Below are 21,910 nucleotides of genomic sequence, written 5' to 3' on the forward strand. Positions count from 1 at the left end.
CGTGCGCGCCACGTAGCCAAGGCTGCTACTGCCGCACCGCAACGGCGCCCTCATTGCGCCCGTGCCCAGCCTCTGTCCCATGACCGCGCGCCCGCCGGAGCTCTGCCGCTCGGGCCGCCCCTGCAACCGCCTCCCTCCGTGCTCTCCAACGTCACCGCCACTACACGTCGTCGCCCCCGTCGATTCCGGTAGCCCCCGCACGAGCCGTGGTTAACAGTCGACGCGCGACGTCGAGCACGTGCAGTGGGAACCGTCCCCGGGCCAAATAGTGGCCGGAGTCCTTTGAATGGCCGCCGCCGGCGCATTCTGCCATCACCACCATTAGCCACTTACGTGGCCTCATTAGCGATGAGCTAACCACCTCCTGACTCCCTGACACCGGCCCCCACCTCGCTAATTAATGTTTTTTTTGGATAAATAAAATCTGTAAAAAAATGGTGACTCACTGACAGGGGCCCCGTCAAATAATTATCCCATTAAAAACGATCTGTTAAAATATCAGCCAATGACAGGTGGACCCCTTGTCCAGATTGACCAAGTCAAACTGCTGACTGGACTAGCCTAGTCATTGACAGGGGGTCCCACTAGACCCCTTTGACTAGTCAAGCTGACCAATCAACTGCTGACTGGACCTAGTGACTGGGTAGTTGACTTAGTCAACTGTCCCCACGTGTCAGCCTTAGGTGCACACTTCTGGGTACACTTTCTGTGTACCCATAGCATTTAAATACTAATTTAGTTTCGAATTAAATTAAACCCAGAAATTAGAAAATCATTTAAAACTTTGAAAATTAATATAAAATAATCCGTAACTCAGATGAAAATACTTTGTACATGAAAGTTGCTCAGAACAACGAGATGAATCCGGATACGCAGCCCGTTCGTCCGCCACGCATCCCTAGCATAGCGAACACGCAACTTTCCCCCTCCGGTTCATCTGCCCGAAAATGCGAAACACCGGGAATACTTTCCCGGATGTTTCCCCCCTTCACCGGTACCACCTCTTACCGCGTTAGGGCACCCATAGCATCACGCTTTTTTCATGTCATGCATCGTCATGCATTTGTTTGCATTATATTTATTGTTTCTCCCCCCTCTTCTCTCGCTAGACACCGAGAGCGACGCCGCCGCTACCCAGTACGACTACGGTGTTGACGACCCCTCTCTCTTGCCAGAGCAACCAGGCAAGCCCCCCCCCCCCTTGATCACCAGATATCGCCTATTCTCCTCTATACTGCTTGCATTAGAGTAGTGTAGCATGTTACTGCTTTTCGTTAATCCTATTCTGATGCATAGCCTGTCATTGTTGCTACCGTCATTGATACCTTACCCGCAATCCTAAATGCTTAGTATAGGATGCTAGTGTTCCATCAGCGGCCCTACACTTTTGTCCGTCTGCCATGCTATACTACCGGGCTGTGATCACTTCGGGAGGTGATCACGGGCATATACTATATACTTTACACTGTTACATTACCTGTGATACTGTTCGGAGTTGGGGGCTGAAAGGACAGGTGGCTCCATCCCGGTAGAGGTGGGCCTGGGTTCCCGACGGTCCCCGATGGTTACTTTGTGGCGGAGCGACAGGGCAGGTTGAGACCACCTAGGAGACAGGTGGGCCTGGCCCTGTTTGGCGTTCGCGGATACTTAACACGCTTAACGAGATCTTGGTATTTGATCTGAGTCTGGCTACGAGCCTATACGCACTAACCATCTACGTGGGAGTAGTTATGGGTATCCCGACGTCGTGGTATCAGCCGAAGCACTTCAGACGTCAGCGACGGAGCGGCGCGCGCCGAATTGGAACGTAAGCCTGCTCTTGTATTAAGGGGGCTAGTTCTGCTTTCGGCCGCGTACGCAACGTGCAGGTGTGCTATGGGTGATGGGCCCAGACCCCTGTGCGCTTAGGTTTAGACCGACGTGCTGGCCTCTCTGTTTTGCCTAGGTGGGGCTGCGACGTGTTGATCTTCCGCGGCCGGGCATGACCCAGGAAAGTGTGTCCGGCCAAATGGGATCGAGCGTGTTGGGTTATGTGGTGCACCCCTGCAGGGAAGTTAATCTATTCGAATAGCCGTGATCTTCGGTAACAGGACGACTTGGAGTTGTACCTTGACCTTATGACAACTAGAACCGGATACTTAATAAAACACACCCTTCCAAGTTCCACAGACAACCCGGTGATCGCTTTTCCGCAGGGCGACGAGGAGGGGATCGCCGGGTAGGATTATGCTACTCGAGATGCTACCTGGAGATGCTACTTGGAGATGCTACTTGAAGATGCTACATGGAGGACGTCAATCTACTCTCTTCTACATGCTGCACGACGGTGGCTGCGAGAAGCGTAGTCTTCGACAGGACTAGTTATCCCCCTCTTATTCTGGCATTCTGCAGTTCAGTCCACTGATATGGCCTCCTTACACATATACCCATGCATATGTAGTTTAGTTCCTTGCTTGCGAGTACTTTGGATGAGTACTCACGGTTGCTTTCTCCCCCCCTTTTTCCCCCTTTCCTTTCTTTCTGGTTGTAGCAACCAGATGCTGGAGTCCAGGAGCCAGACGCCACCGTCGACGACGACCCTTACTACACCGGAGGTGCCTACTACTACGTGCAGCCCGCTGACGACGTCCAGGAGTAGTTAGGAGGATCCCAGGCAGGAGGCCTGCGCCTCTTTCGATCGGTATCCCAGTTTGTGCTAGCCTTCTTAAGGCAAACTTGTTTAACTTATGTCTGTACTCAGATATTGTTGCTTCCGCTGACTCGTCTATGATCGAGCACTTGTATTCGAGCCATCGAGGCCCCTGGCTTGTATTATGATGCTTGTATGACTTATTTTTATTTGTAGAGTTGTGTTGTGATATCTTCCCGTGAGTCCCTGATCTTGATCGTACACATTTGCGTGCATGATTAGTGTACGATTAAATCGGGGGCGTCACATGTATGCATTGGTTTCTTACTAGAAGAAGATTGTGATACATCTTCTAAAGTAGGAAGTACAAAATGAATAAATTCATAGTCACTTTCTGATCTACGACGGTAGCTTGGATTCATGGTGTGCAGCAACAAATGAGCCAAATATGCTGAAAAGGAGTTGAATGAAACAGTAAAAAAATATGTGATTGTGATATATTGAATAGCATGGAAGTATGATTTTGCTATAGGAGATAAGCACTAACCTTGTTGGTTTCTTCAGCAAGGGGAAGATGAAAGCATAGAGCACAGGCAGCAAGGGGAAGATGAAAGAATAGAGCACAGGCAGCAAATGCTGTGGGCAGGGAAAAGAGCTATCCATTGTAGAGAGTAGCATCAGGTTATATAGGCACTTGCTGCTAACGGCTACTTCAGGCAGTTGACTGCACTAGCCGTTGGAAGTTTGAAAAATATCAGACTTACAAATAGAAATAATAATACTTTATTGTATAGGATTCCTGTACGTCTCCTATGATGCAGCCAAAGGCACTTTGTTACCAGTTCCTTTGGATTTGCAATCCATAGGATTGGCTATGTCATGGCAGTCAAATCCTCCATTTTTCCTATTCCTTTGTTTTGCAAATCCTGTGATCCAAAGAAGCCGTCAGTGTTTTGCTTAGGAGTTGTACTCTGACTGTCTTGCTCGGGAGCTTTGCGCTCGTTGCTTTGCTCAGGGTCTCTACTCTGAGTGATTCCCTCCGCAACTCTGTTCTCAGTGTTCTGATCAAGAGATTTACTCCCCGTGTTTTGCTCGGCTCTAGTGTCAGTGTTTTGCTTAGGAGCTGTATTCTGACTGTCTTGCTCAGGAGTGTTGTGCTCGTTGCTTTGCTCAGGGTCACTAATCCGAGTGATTTCCTCAGTAGTTCTGCCCTGTGTGTTGTGCTCAGGAGCTCTACTCTCGATATTTTGTTCAGGGGCTCTACTCTGAGTGTTTGGCTCAGTAGCTCTGCTCTCTGTGTTGTGCTCAGGAGCTCTACTCTCGCTGTTTTGTTCAGGGGCTCTACTCTGGGTGTTTGGCTCAGTAGATCCGCCCTCCGTGTTTTGCTCAGCAGATCCAATCTTGGTGCTTTGCTCAGGAGATGCTTCGTCTTGAGCAAATGAAAGTAGGAATCGGTTGCCTTCTAAATCAAGCTCCTTCAATTTTGGAAGGTTGTCGATCCCACTCAGAAACCTTATGTTGGTGAAGGACAAGACGACCTTCTCCAGCTCAGCAGTTGCACCATCTTGAAACTCGACGTCTTGAAACTCGATGTCTGTCTCAGTCATGTTGCCCTCCACAATAAAGTACTTTAGCTGTTGGAATTCTTCCTTCTTGAAGGTGAGCTTGCTCTCATTGTATGCTTTGAATCGGAGTCTGACACAGTGTAATTTCGGAAGGACAGCAAGGACCATCAGATCATCCTGTTTCAACACAGTACCAGCCAGAGTTACCTTGGCAAGCTCATCGCTACCTTTGGCCAGCGGTTCAAGAAGCTGCACCTTTTCTGTGACTCCGTTGTGTTGGAAACAAACTTTAGGGATAAACGTGAGAGGATCTTAAGCCTAGCATTAGACCATCTAATACAGATTAATAGAAAAGGGTTCGTGATTTCTTACAGGTTCTGACGGAAGCCTTGTTCCTGCTTGATGCACTCCTCATGTAGCCTATGGCTACACCTTGCCTCGAAACATGAAGATGGTTGGAGAAGAAGTGCATGAACAGGACCTCAAAGCAAGCAGCAGGAGCGCCGCAGTAGGACTGGCCGCCGGCACTGACCTTGCGGTGGCCGGCGGTGGTAGTCGGTCTTCTGATCACCTTGAGCGCCTTCTTTTAAGGATCGGTTGTTAGCAAGTTGTATTGACCCGGACATGTGTGTGTTTTTTTATTTTGAAGGGCTACATCCTGCTCATTATATAGGTGGCGCTAAAGGGATCAGGGACCGAAACCAACAGCTGGATTTGGTGCCTCCGATCATGGCACATACATGGGGTAAAAAGGTCCCCCTTTTTCTCTCGGTCAGTTATGACCTGAGATCTAAATTCCAACATTCTCCCCCTTGATCGTAAGGTCAAAAAACATCATAAGCCCACTCTTAATAAAATCAATATACGAAAGTAAGGTGTTGCAATGGCCAATGAAGTGCCATTGAACCTCAATACTTATAGTACAACATTTTATCTCGAAATGATAACATATTACTTTATGGGAGTTGGTTTATTTGATGGTCCTAATTCCAGGATCAAAAAGGCCTTCCTAACCCATGCCGGCAACATAATCATAAATATGGGTGATGAGCCTTTAATAAACGGATCCATAATACATACGATTCATTTTTATATGATTAACATCATTAGCTTGATCCTGGGTTCTATCTTTCACAACATGAAACATATTGTCAATAGTTTTGGCAACACCATTTGACTTGTTGTTACTCGCATAGAAAACTGCATGTTCATAATGCAGTAGGTGGGTTTTATAAATGTTGTCTACCACCTTAATTTCGGGAATAGAACATCTTTGACATACAACCTGCCCAAAAGCCTCTTAACATACCCCATCATAAATTGCATTATTTCTAATGCCATCAATGTCATTATGGAGGTCTTCCACGATATAGCTCCATATGCGAGAGTGAGGATGTAACATAATCTGGAAACTTTAATATCCACACATCTCGCAGAAACAATGTCTGAATAATCGAGGATATCGAGGTTATCAGACTTCTTATTAGTGAGCATGTAAACCTTTATTGCCTTGCATATCTACAAGATTTTTCGCGGCTTCTCGAGTGGTCCATTTCCGGACTTGTCTATTTGCCAATTATTCCGATCATAAATAGGACAAGTTCATAATTGAAAACTTACATTGCTTCAGACAGCTGAAGCATAAGGAACTAACATTACCTGATCAGTTCATAATGGTTCCTTGGACGCTAAATTGTCCACCTTTATTGCCCTTGACTTTAGTAGCAGGTGCGATAGAGTACTACCACGTAATATTTTCTTCCGTACTCTATCAACGTATGTCATCATCATAAAACTTATACTCCTTTTGGACCTATATCTTGGCGAAACTCAATACAAGCAAAGTATGAGGCATCACCAAGATCCTTCATGTTACAAATAGAAGATAGAAATTACTTGGCTCGCCAAAATATTATATCTCCACAAGTTAGTGATCTTACTCCCCCTCGTCTTATAGTATGAGTGTCCCAACGCTTGTATTATCACATAATTGTATTTCTTTAGATAACATGCCTTATGTCAACTTCACCCATGACAAAACCGTACAGTTGAGTCATACATACATTATCACTAAGTCAACACAAGAGCATGTCATAGTAATAACACAAACGTAACAACAACTCACTGAGGAAATTCTATGGAGTTCCATACATCATTAGAGTTCATAATCTTCATCCTATATGGCAAAAGGCCACTAAGATGAACATTCACACACTTATTGATCATAGAGAAATTGTTGAGTCTCAACAATAAGTGTTGCATTAGAGAAAAAAGAATTCCCCTCAATTTACCTGATGCATATGAACAAAGATCTAATGGAGTTATCCTTAGGATTAATGCTCATAAGCTCCAGGTTCCCCGATGATCACTTTATTTAGAAGATGGAAAATATATCCAAAAATCTTGATAACAATCATCTCAGCTCTAAACCACAACACCGTTGGGCTGAAGGTGGAAAAGAACTTAATGAACTATGACAAATGATTATACACGACGTTAGTCAGGAATATAACCACAAGCCACATGATACTGACAAAACTTGCCACTTAAGTAAAGTGTCACATATGATTATAAACGAAGTTGCATATATAATCAACATGTTACATCATGATGGTCATTAGACTAGCAAGCTTGCCACTTTAGCATTCATGTGTGTTTCGTAATGCTCATAAGGGACTAAGTACACACTAACATGATAAAAGAGTCATTTTTCATGGATTCTTCTAAATAAGACTTGTTGCGTCCTAATTAGAGAACCAACATTAGAATGTGCTTTTCATACATTCTCCAACCAAGACTTCTCGTTGGTTCCATCTTACTTGGAGAATTGAGATACATAGTTTGCTTAATTGTACATGTTATGATCTAATTAAGTAGGAGAAGTGAACACGATATCTCATATTAAATGAGACTTCCATTCTCCCCCTCGAAATGTGGTCTAAAACCACAATTTTGATGAGGTCTCATTAATCACACTTCCGTGACATATTCAATAGTAACATAGCATATAATCTTTACAAAAGGTTCATTTAGTGAAAAACATAACTCGTCTCACCATAAGGTGGGACTAACATTACATAATTTGAGTTGACGTAATAACATATAAAATCACGTCATCTATTCGAGAGATGAAATTAAAGTTTTCCAATAACTAGGAGCATGAACCAAAACATCATCAATAAGATGAAGAATTAAGTCATCTCCAAAAGCTAGTGGAATAAATCCAATAATAGTTTTGACTTTAATCTCCTTTGCATTAGTGATGTGTATGATGGCACATGCGTCCTCTCCCAATGTCTGCCTTATCATCATGATTAAAAATCCTTCAGCCTTATTGGCAGAAAAACATTGGGAGATTCCTTACATGATACAATGATCTCCACTCTCCATGTGGGAAAGATATTTACATAAGGTTCTTCTATGCCAAACAAAAGTTTGACATCATTATTATTGCTGGAAAGAGGAGACAACTTTATGATCATTATAACAAAAAACATCAAGCATGAACTAACCATGCAACGCCATGAATAAAAACTTGCTTAATGTTTATTCTAATCCGTATCACCGTTGGGCAGATAACGAAAAAGAACCTTACTCATTCGTAAATGACACATGAAAAACATAATCAATGTTGGTCAGAATATCATCATATGCCATTAGAACATTTGCTCATTAAATCTCTAATCAAAACTTCTCGTTGGTTCCATTTTGACTAGAGAGATGTAAAATCTCGTAATGACCAGCAAGAACTATGACTAAATTAATTGCCATCATTAACATAAAGCAACATCATAATATAATCATTTGTGCCATGAGTGATGCCTTTTGACACTAAATCTCACAACGATAATATAAATATTGAACCTAAGTGTCAAAATTATCATTAGAATTCTCAGTGTCATACAATGAAAATGATATTGGAATTAACATAAAAATATAAATCTCACACCCACCGAGTAATCATTAAAGAGGACATTCAGAGTGAAAATGTCATAAATATAAATCATCATAAGAATTTCCAAAATTATAAAATTTAGATATCAAGATTCTCCAAATTATAATATTGGGAAAATTAATAATTGTCAAATAAACGACCTTGAAAAAAAACTGAACAAAGTTTCTTCATTGAGAGAATTGATCATAACCCATTAACATCATTTTGGACCATTATAAATATTTGAGAGGTGCACATCATAATAAAAATGGCATGAATTGCACCAACCAACAACTTTCATTTTGCCCAATAGGCATATTGCCCCAACATTATTATGACACATAGTGCGGTGGGAAAAAACGAACCACGCGTCCATCATCATTTTCCTTGAGGTGGCCTGAGCCCATTAGAAATGACCACATCTTTAAGAAATGTCGTAAGTGTGGCATCAACATTAAATTCACACTCAATCAAATTTTACAAATAAAATATTTAGAAAATTCAATGAGCGATTCATAATTGTGCTCAATATTAATATCCTCTTATAACATTAATTTTACCATTGAAATGACACTAGAAAAGCTTTCATCATTAAAAAAGTACCACTAAAAACATGAACATTAATGTCACATTAAATCTTCCAAATAAAATTTCCCGTTGGTTCCATTTTATTCAGAAAATTTAAAAAACATAATTTCAACATAATTATAGGTAATTCCAAAACCTTTTTAGTGCATACACATTATTAGGAACTTACAAATGCACTAAAACTGCATAATATGCCTAAAAAAATAATTTGACCCATAACAACCCATGGCTTTCAGTTAATAAAATTTCGTCATCATTAAATGATTGCCATAAAAGGGACATAAACGTTATTTACAAAAATTTCAAACATGACCTTTAGCATAGTTTTGGCAATTAAAACATATTAACAGTACATTATTAAAATATTAACAACATGAATTTAGTGCAACAAAAAATAATTGCCCAAAAGACATGATTTGGCCCATAGATTTCCATTAACTTTATCATCATTAACATTATTAGAAATAATTTTGGGCACTTTTCTTTTGATATCACAGTGCATAAAACATTATAGAATAATCTTAATACCCATAAAATGCACTGGAAAAAACTAAAACTGCCAAAACAAAAATGTTTTGGTCAACAACAGGGCGAAGGGAGCACGTTAAAGATCCGGCCCAGCAGTAGCTATTCTCAAAAACTGACCAGACGAAAAAAAAAACATGGGCTGCCAGCATAACCTGGGCCTAAGCCCAGAGCCGAAACAGGCTCTTTTAGCAGCCGTAGGCCTGTCTTCCACTCCGCGTAGATCTGCGCCGTCCGATCAAATTGACGGTCCAGATCGGGCGCGGTCGGAACAAAACTGGCCAGGACTTAACCCTAAATCATTTCTTCTTCCTCCCCTTCCGTTTTTTCGCCCTACAAGCGAGAGAGCGGCGCGGTGGCCCGTGGCACACCGGTCCATGGCGGCGTGGTGGCTTTGTTCGCCGGAGCAGCGTGCTGTGAATTGAATCCCGCGCGCTCCTCCATCGAACATGGCGGCCCACGTCGCGCGCATGGCATAGAGGCGGAGAGATTGGAGGGCCGAACGCCGACGCCTGTGCTTGAGGGTTTGACGACGACGTGTGCGGCGCGGAGGCCACTCAGCGTGCGTGTCCGTAAGATGCGGCGCCGGCTCCCTCGTCTCTTTTTGCATGCCGTCCCGAGAGATGGCGTGTTTCGGCCAAGATGAGCACGCATGGAGGCGGCCATGGTGAGCACGCATGGCTGCTGTCATCAATAACGTAAGTCGCAGCCCATCTTTTCTACAAATTTTCGATCTGGTCTGAGATTTGGGATTTGATCTCTTTGGTTTTTCCAATTGGGGAAAAAAATCTAGGATTGGGCTTCCAGCTAATTGGCAAAATTTTGTGGTTCCTTTAAACATTTGACTCCCCTCCTTCTAATTATTTAATCAATGCTGATTAAAAGGACTTTATGCGGAAGCATAGCTTAATTGGTCTTACCGAACATGGTCGTTATCATCAATAGAATGTCATTAGGATCTAATATAGGCTTAACTAGCTCATGATACCATTGTTGGAAACAAACTTTAGGGATAAACGTGAGAGGATCTTAAGCCTAGCATTAGACCATCTAATACAGATTAATAGAAAAGGGTTCGTGATTTCTTACAGGTTCTGACGGAAGCCTTGTTCCTGCTTGATGCACTCCTCATGTAGCCTATGGCTACACCTTGCCTCGAAACATGAAGATGGTTGGAGAAGAAGTGCATGAACAGGACCTCAAAGCAAGCAGCAGGAGCGCCGCAGTAGGACTGGCCGCCGGCACTGACCTTGCGGTGGCCGGCGGTGGTAGTCGGTCTTCTGATCACCTTGAGCGCCTTCTTTTAAGGATCGGTTGTTAGCAAGTTGTATTGACCCGGACATGTGTGTGTTTTTTTATTTTGAAGGGCTACATCCTGTTCATTATATAGGTGGCGCTAAAGGGATCAGGGACCGAAACCAACAGCTGGATTTGGTGCCTCCGATCATGGCACATACATGGGGTAAAAAGGGTCCCCCTTTTTCTCTCGGTCAGTTATGACCTGAGATCAAAATTCCAACACGTTGATGCTTAGGTTTTGAAGATGCTTGGGAGTTTGTCTTAACCAACGGTGCACATCTATTGCATGCCCCTCTTTGCTGGATAGAATGCTCTTAGTTCTGGTGTTGCATGATATGGTGACTGAAAGAGATCGAAGGCAATCTTTTAGGTCACTGATCGCTTGAAGCAACCTCGTGAGGTGAATGACCCTGTCTTCAATAACCACACCGAGCTTCCTTAATTGCCATAGATTTTTTATCTCTTTCAACTCACGGCCATCCCCTGAAGCCTTGACACTTGATAGTACCTCCAAATTTTCCATTTTTTCAATTTTGGAAGGAATCTGGACAGGAAAGTGTGGCGACTTATCATTGAGTTCTGGATTTGGATCAACGCGGTTAGCCAAGAAGCGCCTCAGCTTCAGGAGCAGGACATCCCTTGTTGCACGCTCAGGTACCATAGTTTGCCGGATATCCAATACCTCTAGCTCATGGAGGTTGTTTATTTCACTGGGAAGATATCTAACATTTGTTCTTCTTAGGCTCAGATACTTGAGAAGTAATATCTTGTTGCAAATGTCCCTGAGGTAGTGATTTTTCTCAAAGCATTTAGTGCCTTCCAGATCTAGCACCTTGAGCAGCGGCAATTGAGGTGAATATTTGGGGAGCTTGTGTACAAAGTTATCGATGCCATCAGAGGCACGGAGTCGGAGACCACTAAAGATGGAGAAATGCCGAGCCCAAAGATCTGACAGGCGTGCATCCAAAATGTGCTCCTTACTTGCAACCTTGGTGATAAAGCCATGGACTTGATCACCTAAAATGCAGCTCTTGACCTTTCCTGCAGCACCAATTTCATGAGGAAAAAGAAGCCCCCGTTCAATCAGAGTGTCAAAACATTGCTCGGCATGATGCACTGCGGTGGCCCAGTCTTGCTTAGTTATCAACCCCTCCGTAACCCATCGTCCTATTAAGGTAGACCTTTTGATGATTTGGCCTTGAGGGAAGATGGCTAGGTACAGCAAGCAAGTCTTGTGTTCTCTAGGCAGATCTTTGTAGGAGAACTTGATCATCTTCTTAGCTTTACTGCCAAATGTCTTGTGGGGAACCAGATCTTCATGTAACTTGCACAGTTCTTCATAGCTCCTATTGGGATTAGCATAAAGAGCGTACGTGAAGATCTTCATGCAGAACTCATGTGGATGACACTTGGCCAAGATTTCACGGAGAATGTTTGGGGTGTAGCCGTCATTTCCCTTATTCATCCGTGCCTTTGTAAGCTCGAGCACAGTATCATGGTAGAGTCCAACTAGGGAATAAGTTATTGGCTCTACTCCCGGTGGATGGCAAAATTCTGTGGCCTTTTGGCTGTTCTTTGTGGACACGATCACTGCTCTGCACCCTAACAGTTTCAAAGCATTTCTGGTCTCCTCCCACCGGGATCCGGCTGAAACATAGTCTTGGTCATCTTGGAGGATAATCAGGGTCTTCTTGTTTTCCAGATGCGGCTTAATCTTGTCCACTAGCACTTTGATACGAAGCTGACCCACAATCTTCCACAGGAACTGATACATCTTTCGCTTGGTTTCTTTGATGGCAGCTGCAACTTCAGTGGCCGTCTCAACCTCTTCCGATACTATTTTCTTCATCTTCTCCTTTGCTTCTTCGATGACAGCAGCAGCAATAGCACTGGTAATTTGCATCTCCTTCATTTTCTCCGTGGTTTCCTTGATAACAGCAGAAGCAATAGCACTAGTCACCTCCGCGGATAGCTCCTTGAGTTTCTCCTTGGTTTCTTTGACAAGGGCAGAAGCAATATCCCTGGCCAGCTCCCCTGATGTCTCCATTTTCAACTTGGTTTCCTTGATAACAGCAGAAGCAATAGCACTGATCACCTCCTCTGATACCTCCTTCGTTTTCTCCTTGGTTTCTTTGATAACAGAGGCAGCAGCAGCAGCAGCATTGGTCACCTCCCCTGCAATCTCCTTGGAGTTCTCCTTTTGTTTGATCACAGAAGCAGCAGCATCAGTGACTTGTTCCTTAGTAGAGGTGCCTTCTGGTAGCTGTTGCTTGGGAAGCAGCCCCAATATGATGTCTAGAGTAATCTTGTGGTTGTGGATGATTTCTTTGGTGTGATCCACGCTCATTGTAGTAGCGCTGCTGGTGGCTTCCTGGACCTGCTGGGACTGTGGGGGCTTGTTTGTCAGGAACAGGTTGTGCAGGATATCTTTGTACTGGGCATCATCGAGACAAATCTGGGGCTTGGACTCGCCTGTCTCCATATGAGCTTTCAGCCTGGAAGCAGTTTCCTCTATAGCCTGATTGGAGGATAGTGGCATACCCATGTCAGGCGCCTTCTGCCTGAGCCGCAGGGCATGGAGGAGTATGACTAAGCAAATATTTTCTTCAACCTTCTTTCTATCAACTCCTCCAATCTTCCCCGCTTCAACTTCTCCAACCATGTTCCTGATTTCTTCAATCTTTTCATCGACTTCTCTATAACCAATCATGTCCCATACTTCATCCAGGAGTTCATTTTTGTAACGGCAAACTTTCTCCCGAAGATCTCCCTCTGGCACGTTCAGCTCGCCTTGTTCCGTGCCTTGATGCTGCTTACATTCACGCAAGATGTAGCAGAGGATCTCACTGGGTAACAGCGGAAGATCCCATGGGAGGTGCAATGCCGAGAGATTGACGACCTTGCACATGAAGTTGGCGGTTGGCGAAGTCAAAGAGTCGCGTGCAATGGCACCAGCGTCCTGCATATCATCCGGCACAACAAGGGCAATTGATGTTATGGATTCACCCTCGTTGGTTTCCAGCCAGTTGGCTAGCTTCTCGGTGCAGTACTCTTCAAGAAGGCGAGGTTCTAGAGCTCTTTGACGGGTATAAGAACCGTCGGTCGCTTGATTCTGATCGTCGTCATCATCCTCCTCTTCCTCCTTGTCTTGTGTAGTGGCAGCTTGAGACGACGACGGCAAAGTTGGCGCTGCTTCCTTCCGCGGGATCTCCACACCGTACCGCAACCGCCGCTTGCCGACGTCACGCGCCCGCTCCTTCAGCTCGCGCAGCCGGATGGCCGCATTGTGCTGGGCGACCATCCTCTGCACCAACCAGGAAGCCCACCAGAGGTAGCGCCAGCGGCCGGCCCTGGCACGGTAGACCGCGGGGTCACCGCGCCGGAGGTAGAGGTCGATGCAGTTGCTGCAATCATGGGCCAGGTCACGGACCTGCTTCATCCACGTGCACACCTGCTAGTCGTGCCCGCCGCTGCCAGCAGGAGGTGCGGTCCTGGCCAGGTGTTCCAGGAAGCTGTGCATGCTCTCCATCTCCTCCTTGATGAACTCCGAGTCGCTGCCGACGCGGCTCAGCAGCAGCGCCTCGTTCCGGAGGAGGCCCAGCAGCGAGCTCACGGCGCCAGACGCGAGCTCAGCCATCGCAGCCGCGGCCCGGCCGGCTGGTGTATGTCCAGCAAGCTAGCTAGGCTCAGATTAGCTACGTCAACCAAGAAAATGGAGGAGCTGGAGCCTAACCAAGAACATGCCAATGAATTATTGGTTATCATGCATGCACGGGTGTGTGGCAACAATAGCATCACATGGTCTATAGATCTGCTTTGTCCTGGTACCAATGCCTAGCTAGTTTGCCTTCTACTCTTTCATTTACTTGAGCTGGCAAGGATGGTATGATTCCATTGAGGAATGTATTCTTTGAGTGTTTCTTCAGTTCAGGACCATGCCCAGACCCTTTACTTCATGTATCATTCTCTTTTGCTTTGCATGTCTGCTCTAGCATCTAAGTTCAGGACCATATCCAGACCCTTTACTTCAGGGATAATCCTCTTTTGCTTTGCATGTCTGTTCTACCATCTAACGATCCAATCCACTTTGTCTGGCAAAAGGATCGGATAATCGTCGAACGGGATGACGTGACAAAAACATGCATGCAATGGGAAACATATGCCTAGCTAGTTTTATCTTCTACTCTTTCATTTGCTTGAGTGACAAGGATGGTACGATACCATTGAGGAATGTCCGTATTCTTTGAGTGTTTCTTCAGTTCAGAGCCATGTCCAGACCCTTTGCTTCATGTATAATCCTCTTTTGCTTTGCATGTCTGTTCTAGCATCTAGGGGAGATCTTGACTCTTTGAATGGTTCCCGAAATGACTTGGATTGCTGCCACTTTCGCTTCTGGTATCAACGGACAAAGCCGGTGATTATGAAGTTGTTATGGATAATGTGTCTGGGCAACATGAACTTGTGGGATGAACCCCTGCACACAGAGATTACACTAGAACTCTATAAATGACAAAGGAATATTTAGCACATTTACAAATCCACATGTAGTGCAGAACAAAGATTTATATAGCTCACAAGCTAGGCATCCCAACTTTAGACATAAATATTCTACCATACACCATCTTCAGTATTACTCATCATGAGGAAGCAGACACTAGGCATGGTTTGCTACATCAGACGTGAAAATGAACTACTCTGCAGTAGGTACTCGGCAAGGCATTCCTTTCAGTTAGCTGTCAGGTTATTTGCAGTTCAATATCCTTGAAGTTTGACAATTTTGTGAAACCAAATCAGAAAAACACAGTGGAGCTTCAGCTACTTTAGATCAGAAAACTAAACCATAAATTTTAATTACCAAGATTATTAGGAAGATTACTCATCATGGGTAAGATTAGGAAGAGTAACTCCTAAGACATTCTGCCAGCCTTCCATCATGCAAAGTATGGTCAATATAATTTCAAGTCAAGGTTCATCTCGACACTCAGTCAATTAAAACATACACCCACGATTATGTTTGTCAAAAATTAATTTTTGAGTAAATGGACTTATTGTGAGATTGCAGGAAGTAAACTTATTGCTCTTCCAACAAACTCCTGTATTATATGAGCTTTACAAATAGACCTATGCATTCTGCCAATTTCCTAAGAATTGCAAGGTTCCATGTGCAACCTGGTGACGAGTTCACGAGCTGGTTTGAGAGCGCGGCAAAGCGTACAGACGCAGACACGGCCAAAGGCGTGAGATCTCCCATAGTCCTCATGATGTGGCAGCTGTGGTGCCTTCGAACTGACTGCGTTTTTGACAACTCGCCTGATGCGCCATGCTGGCGGACGCCATCCTCACTGAAGTGCGGCTATGCCTGCTTGCTGCAGCAAGGCACTCAGCATGCCCTCAACATAGTGACCTCCTGAGCCTATGCCATAAGGTTTTAGGGTAGTGTACAGTGGCTTTTTTGCCTGTATTTTGTTTCTTGTTTTTGGTTTGGCTTTGGTTTCTGTCTGTTTCTCTCTCTTCTTTGTTTTTTGAGGTTGTAAGACATGCTCCATCGTGGCGTTTCGCCGTTTATTCTAATACAATGATGATTACTGGGGTGTCCGTTCGAGAAAAAAATAACTCAATGTCTATTCTCATATCATCATAAGAAGTGGAAACTACGCATATCTCGACCATTTACTAACTATTTTCACTAACTAGTACTAGTAGTGATCTAGACGCTCTTATATTTCTTTACGGAGGGAGTAATAAATATCCTGTATTAAAAAGCAAATTCATTTCTATAATCCAAATTAAAAGATCGAGAATAAGACCAGATGCAGCATATATGGCCCCCATAACAATGAAAGGTGGAAAACAGATTGCTGAAAATTTAGGTAACTAAAATACTCGATACATACATAGAACGTTATTGCAGCAATATTAAAAGAATTACTCTTGGGGGGAAACAGTGCCATCATTAACTGGCATTTCAGGGAAAATGGACTCGATGCAGTTTTGTAAGGAGAATGGAATACCTTTAACGGTAGCAGCTGGAATCTTGCTCTCGTGTTTCTAACAAACTTGAAGAGATCATTAGTGCAGTCCTTCAACAATTCTTCAGTGTCTTCAAGCAATGGAATACACTGAATTACTGTTACAAAGAAAATGAGAACTTCAATGACTACACATTTTCAAACAATATGAATATTAGACAGCACAGGTAGAAAATTGTAACTCACAGCTCTATTCATCTTTATGGGACCTTTGTGCAAAATAAATACTCATTGTCAGGACTTTGCATGTCAACTTTAAAAAGGGTGTACCCATTGCTTAAAGTTCCCACACGAGGTGGGGTCTGGGGAAGGGATTTTCTAGACATCCTTCCTTTGCATAATAATTCTGCAAGGAGACTGGTTTGAACCCAGGACCTTGCTCTGATGACTCTTAACAAACTTGAGAGATCGCTAGTGCGGTTGAAATCCTTCCAACAATTCTTCAGTGTCTTTAAGCAGTGGAATACACTCAACTACTGTTATAAAGAAAATGAGAACTTCAATGCCTATACATTTTCAAACAATATGAATATTAGACAGTGCAGGACCAGCAGGCTACAGGCCCGCCTTCTTTGCATGCCAACTTTATTGAAGACAAATCTAACCCCTAGAAAAAAAGAGGAAATGTCACATGTGATGGTATGCAGCAACTTAAAGGACCATATCATTCAAACTCTCATTACCTTCTCCTGCAAAAACTTCAAAACCGAGAAATTTATTGTACCACATGATAGCTTCGTCTAGGTTCTTTTTTCCCATCATGTCAATATTAGCCTCAATAGCTTCGATAGCTGCCATCAAAAGAAGTATGAAGGTATGTTGATTTCACGTTCTGTGCATAGCTAGGGGAAATATTCTGACAAAAGAATCATGTTGGAGTCAACATAACTACAAATTACAAGGGCAAAAGATGTTGACCCTAGGAGCTCAAAAGAGCTCAGACTGGAATATTTGGACTCATATCTTTAAATCCTACTGAAACACTTCTAATTTCCTATTCAGTTTAGGCTTTGCAGATCAGGTAATACTGTGACACCTAAAAATATTGTACCATGATTTAGAATCTACATTTTTACCTCAAAGCTAATGTGATATTACACTTGTCTTTCCTAGTCCTATCCCTCTAATACAAGACCAAGCTCCTGAGCTGCTCATTCGTTGCAGTGGCAATCGAAATTGACTCACTGGCGAGCTTACTTTCTGATCCTTTCTTTAGTTGGGCTGCAGAGGCAGTGTACAACATTTCAGCCCTTCCACGAAATGCAGGAAAATGCAATGACACCAATACGAAATCAAACATTGATTAACTGGCGCATGTGGTGAACCATTATAACAAAAAAGAAACAAATTGAGTAGGATATAGATCCCTTTACTGCAGAGTGCACAAGTGAGTGAAGAAATGCTTGAAATGCTTACTGGACAGAGCTTCTGCCAGACTTGCCTCAAGTCCCATGAGCTGATCCTGTAGACCATTGATTTTTTTTTCTGTCATCAGAAAAGTGCACAAGTCAGAAAAACTAATTACCTTAAAGGGCAGCCTTTCCCTACATTTCTGTAAGAGGCTGTTTTCAGGTCTTGAACCCGTGACCTCATGGTCACAAGGCAGCAGCTTTACCACTGCGCCAAGGCTCCCTTTCAAAACTAATTACCTTTAGCTTGAAAATCACAAATTGTACCACAACCAAGCTAATTAATCGCCCAAAATAACATACCCAGTCGGCAGGTCGCACAACTCTCCACTTCCGAGATTTGCAGATTAACCGGCTCGCCGCCATCAACGAACTGAATAGCTTACAACTGGTATTGTACACTTCAGACATCACTCCCATGTGTTTCGTGACTGAAAGGATTTGCACCTGCTCAGAACCAAAAGCGGAAAATAAATAATTGTGCTTGATCTCACTGAATTGTAGTATGAATTCGGCTGCGGAAGAGGAGAACGCTGCCGGCGTGGGATTCGGGGGAGAAGGCCTCGGCGCTGTAGAGGTGTTTTTTCTTAATGTTTTTCTAGGGGAATGGTGTGCAGTAGAGGTGGTAAAGCCCACAGAAGGTCTGGCCCAATGCTAGCAGAGCGGAGACCGAACAAGGCCCAGTGGAGCTAAAAAGGGCGAAATTAGTAGTACTTTTTTTCAAAGATCACTCTCACCTCATAGGTTGTGACCAAGTGGCGTGCTGCATGTGCGTCACTTGTTGCAATATATATGATAGTTTTTTTTTCATAAATTTGTTTGTTCAAAATATTTTATCTCCTAAACCGTGCATTCAAACCTCAAACAATTTTCACCATTAGGTCCCTCGCGTCGAGATATTCTAAACTAGATTTCATGTTCATAGGTTTCAACGAATTTTTTTCCCTTTCCGAGGGTCACGCCCGTGCCTCTTGAGGAAACAAATCCGCACCTCCACGAGAAGTAATCTGTGCCTCTCGTGGAAGAAAAAATGCGTTTTTCAAGAAATTGTTTTCCTCGGTTTTTTGTCCAAATCCTCTGAAAAACCAGGAAAAACAGAAAAGCCAAAAACCAAAAAAATCATCTAAAAGCCAAAAACGCGAAAAGGTTGTTGCTTCTGGCTCCATGACGCAAAGGAGTACTCCTCAATGAGTAAAGAAAATAAAGCAAAATCTGAAGGGAGCCCCCAAAACGCGAAGGAGTACTCCTCAATTAGTTGCTCTCTAAAATTTAAAAAATTAACTATTTTCCACATAGCTTATGCTTCTCTTTTCCATAGCATAAATGTTTAACATGCCATCCAATTTTTTGTAAATAACTCAACTACCCAATTTTAGTTTCCCTAATAGGATTGTAGAGCTTCTGTAATATCACCTTTTTGACAGTTTCTCGAGGGCAAAAGGTTGTTGCTTCTGGCTCCATGAAGGCAGTTCCTGGCCAGACAACCATTCGATGGGATTGACGCGGTCGGCTGTACGACGTCGTCATCAACGTCGGGTGGGGTTCGCTTCCTACATGCCATCATGATCTGTCACGGTGTTTCGTTGTTGAGGTGAGCTACATTGCCGATACAGAGTAGGGGTGTCCATGTCCTCTCCCTGACAAATTTGCCGCTTTCCACGGTTGTCCTGGCGCCCTCGGGACATACCTCATTTCTACGCTACCGATGGCTTGATGTTCCCACTGTTTCACATGACTCAAGAAGCCGACTACAACATCCAACTAAGGCTGCCTGTAATGGAAGTATCATCCAATTATGGTTTCCTGTAATGCATGCCAACTAGCTAATTTTAATGAAGTGATATAGAATTAAATGAAGAAAGAAAGGGTTGAGTATCATACAATGGCTAATTTTTTTAAATAATACATTTTTTTTTAATTTGCACAAATATTACGCTTAAAAAATAATTTTTAAAAATAATACACCGTCGGCCCGCAGCAGGCCGAGTGGACCTAGTCGGCCCACAGCAAGCCGACTGAGATCCTATCGGCTTGCAGCTGGCCGATTGGCCTATCGGCCACCAGTTCAGGTTCAGTCGGCCAGTAGTGGGCCGACAGGGCCTAATTGGCCTGCTGTGGGCCGACAGGGACTAATTGGCTTGCTGTGGACCGACAGGTGTATGCCATCATTTTTGTCCCGAACGATCCCCGGATTTTTTATAAACTATGACGTATTTCGCGTAACCCTTTCCCCGCAATATTTTCCCGCCATATGTTCGCGCCAACTTTTTTCCGCCACCCGTTTCCCGCCATATGTTCGCGCTAACTCTTTCCCGCCACCTGTTTCCCGCCATATGTTCGCGCCAACTCTTTCCCGCCACCCGTTTCCCACCAATCGTTTCCCGCCATACCGCAATCGTTCTTTCCCGCCATTTTCTCATCCCTACCTATAAAACCCCCTTCAGACAGAGGAGGATAAGCATTCCAGTGTAGTGTAGTTGAGATGTCCCATTATCCTTCCGATCGTAGTTTTCACTCTGAGATGAGCAGGACTCTTTTGAGGCTAGCTACCGATTTCAGGATGGACAATAGGATAATTCCATGGGACGAACTCACCGGTAGTGACACCATAATGAATGAGTTGGCTCACGAATTACGTATGTCTGGATGGCCTGAAAGGACCTATGAGGAGGTATGTATAGAACTTCTTAGGTTGCATGCAAGGTGGAAGAAGGTAGTGGAGCCGGAGAGTGAAACTTTCAGAAGGACTGCAGAAAAGCATCCATTTTTATGGACTGAGGAGAGCGAGGACGAAGATGATATCTTCATGCCGCCGCTTCCGAATTCTGCATCGTCAAAGAGCAAGAGTTTTGCATCGTCCAAGGGCAAGAGTACTGCATCCTCGAAGGGCAAGAGTTCTGCATCGTCCAAGGGTAAGAGTTCTGCATCCTCAAAGGGCAAGAGTTCTGCATCGACGGAGGATGACGATTATGACTTCATGTAGTTTTTATGATGTATGTTGTAAGTTTAGTCGTACGTACCGTTAATTTAGATGCAGTTCTATCTAGTTGTTTATACTGTCTTGTTGTACGAGCATTATGTTCTATCTAAATATGATGTTGTGGTTCGGATAATAGAGTACTAAAATAGAGTAGGCATATGTCTCATACATAAGTACATAGTCATTTGTCTCATACATAGAATAGGCATAAGTCTCATACATAAGTAGATGGTCATGTCTCTACTGATAGATGGAAGCGTCAGTGACGACGTCTGGCCTGGCGGGGAGGCGGATCTGGAAGCGGTGACTATCCCAACCTGTTAGGTGGCTTAATGTTACGAGGAGGAATTTCAGACTCTCCCTGGTCATGCTGTGTATCCTGTGTGGGGCCTGGTGGAGGAGTCAAATACATGTTCATCCACTAGGTGTGCTGCGATATCTGAGCATGTATGTTCTCCTCGGGATGTTGATCACTACCCCACGTATGATATGATGCTGACATAGACGCATGATATCCGTAGGCTCCTACACGATGGAACGTTTAGTCATGAAGAATGAGGTCGCCTCAATTAATATTGAAAACAATAAAAATGAAGACACTTACCTGCTGGTTGTGACGGCTGCTCTGGCTCAAACACGAAGCTCGACGAGGGACCGTGCTGCTGTGGCTGTGGAGAAAACGCGAAGCTCGACGAGGGACCGTGATGCTGTGGCTGTGGAGAAAACACGAAGCTCGATGTGGGACCATAGTTCTGTGGTTGCTGCCACGTTGAACTGCCAGGTTGGTCAGGACGGGGTGGCTTGGTTGTCGGCTGATGTGCTAGACGTGGACGTGGTTGATGTCGGTGCATGGAGTGACGGGGCTGTTGCTACTGGTGCTGAACAATGTCGGTTCTCCGGGTGCACGTGATAGCCTCGTACACAGTCCGTATCTTGTTCTAAATTCGTTCCA

The 21,910-nt window shown here is 44.1% G+C and overlaps 2 protein-coding genes and 1 long non-coding RNA gene across 4 annotated transcripts in view; 1 reads left to right on the plus strand and 2 right to left on the minus strand.

Annotated features, from left to right (window-relative positions):
* Positions 1-3,527, plus strand: part of LOC119352960 (uncharacterized protein At2g29880-like) — an 8,093-nt gene extending 4,566 nt beyond the window's left edge. For both annotated transcript variants that reach the window (XR_005170281.1, XR_005170282.1), the window contains one exon: positions 3,194-3,527. The gene's annotated coding sequence lies outside the window, so the exon portion shown is untranslated. The remainder of the gene's footprint in view (positions 1-3,193) is intronic.
* The window catches only part of LOC119352961, a 25,005-nt gene extending 6,974 nt beyond the window's left edge, over positions 1-18,031 (minus strand). Inside the window, exons 1-3 of the mRNA XM_037619544.1 lie at positions 17,986-18,031; positions 17,253-17,360; positions 16,552-16,667 (exon numbers count right to left, since the gene is read on the minus strand). Coding sequence (XP_037475441.1) covers positions 16,552-16,667; positions 17,253-17,360; positions 17,986-18,022 — 261 coding nt within the window. The 5' untranslated portion in view covers positions 18,023-18,031. The remainder of the gene's footprint in view (positions 1-16,551; positions 16,668-17,252; positions 17,361-17,985) is intronic.
* Positions 7,183-10,458, minus strand: LOC119352962. The gene is made up of 2 exons (XR_005170283.1): positions 10,331-10,458; positions 7,183-7,647 (listed from the first exon to the last, which is right to left on the minus strand). It is a non-coding gene; the product is annotated as an uncharacterized LOC119352962 (long non-coding RNA).
* Positions 18,032-21,910: the final 3,879 nt, after the last annotated feature.

The sequence above is a fragment of the Triticum dicoccoides genome, chromosome 2A, assembly GCF_002162155.2.
Source record: "Triticum dicoccoides isolate Atlit2015 ecotype Zavitan chromosome 2A, WEW_v2.0, whole genome shotgun sequence".
Lineage (NCBI taxonomy): Eukaryota > Viridiplantae > Streptophyta > Magnoliopsida > Poales > Poaceae > Triticum > Triticum dicoccoides.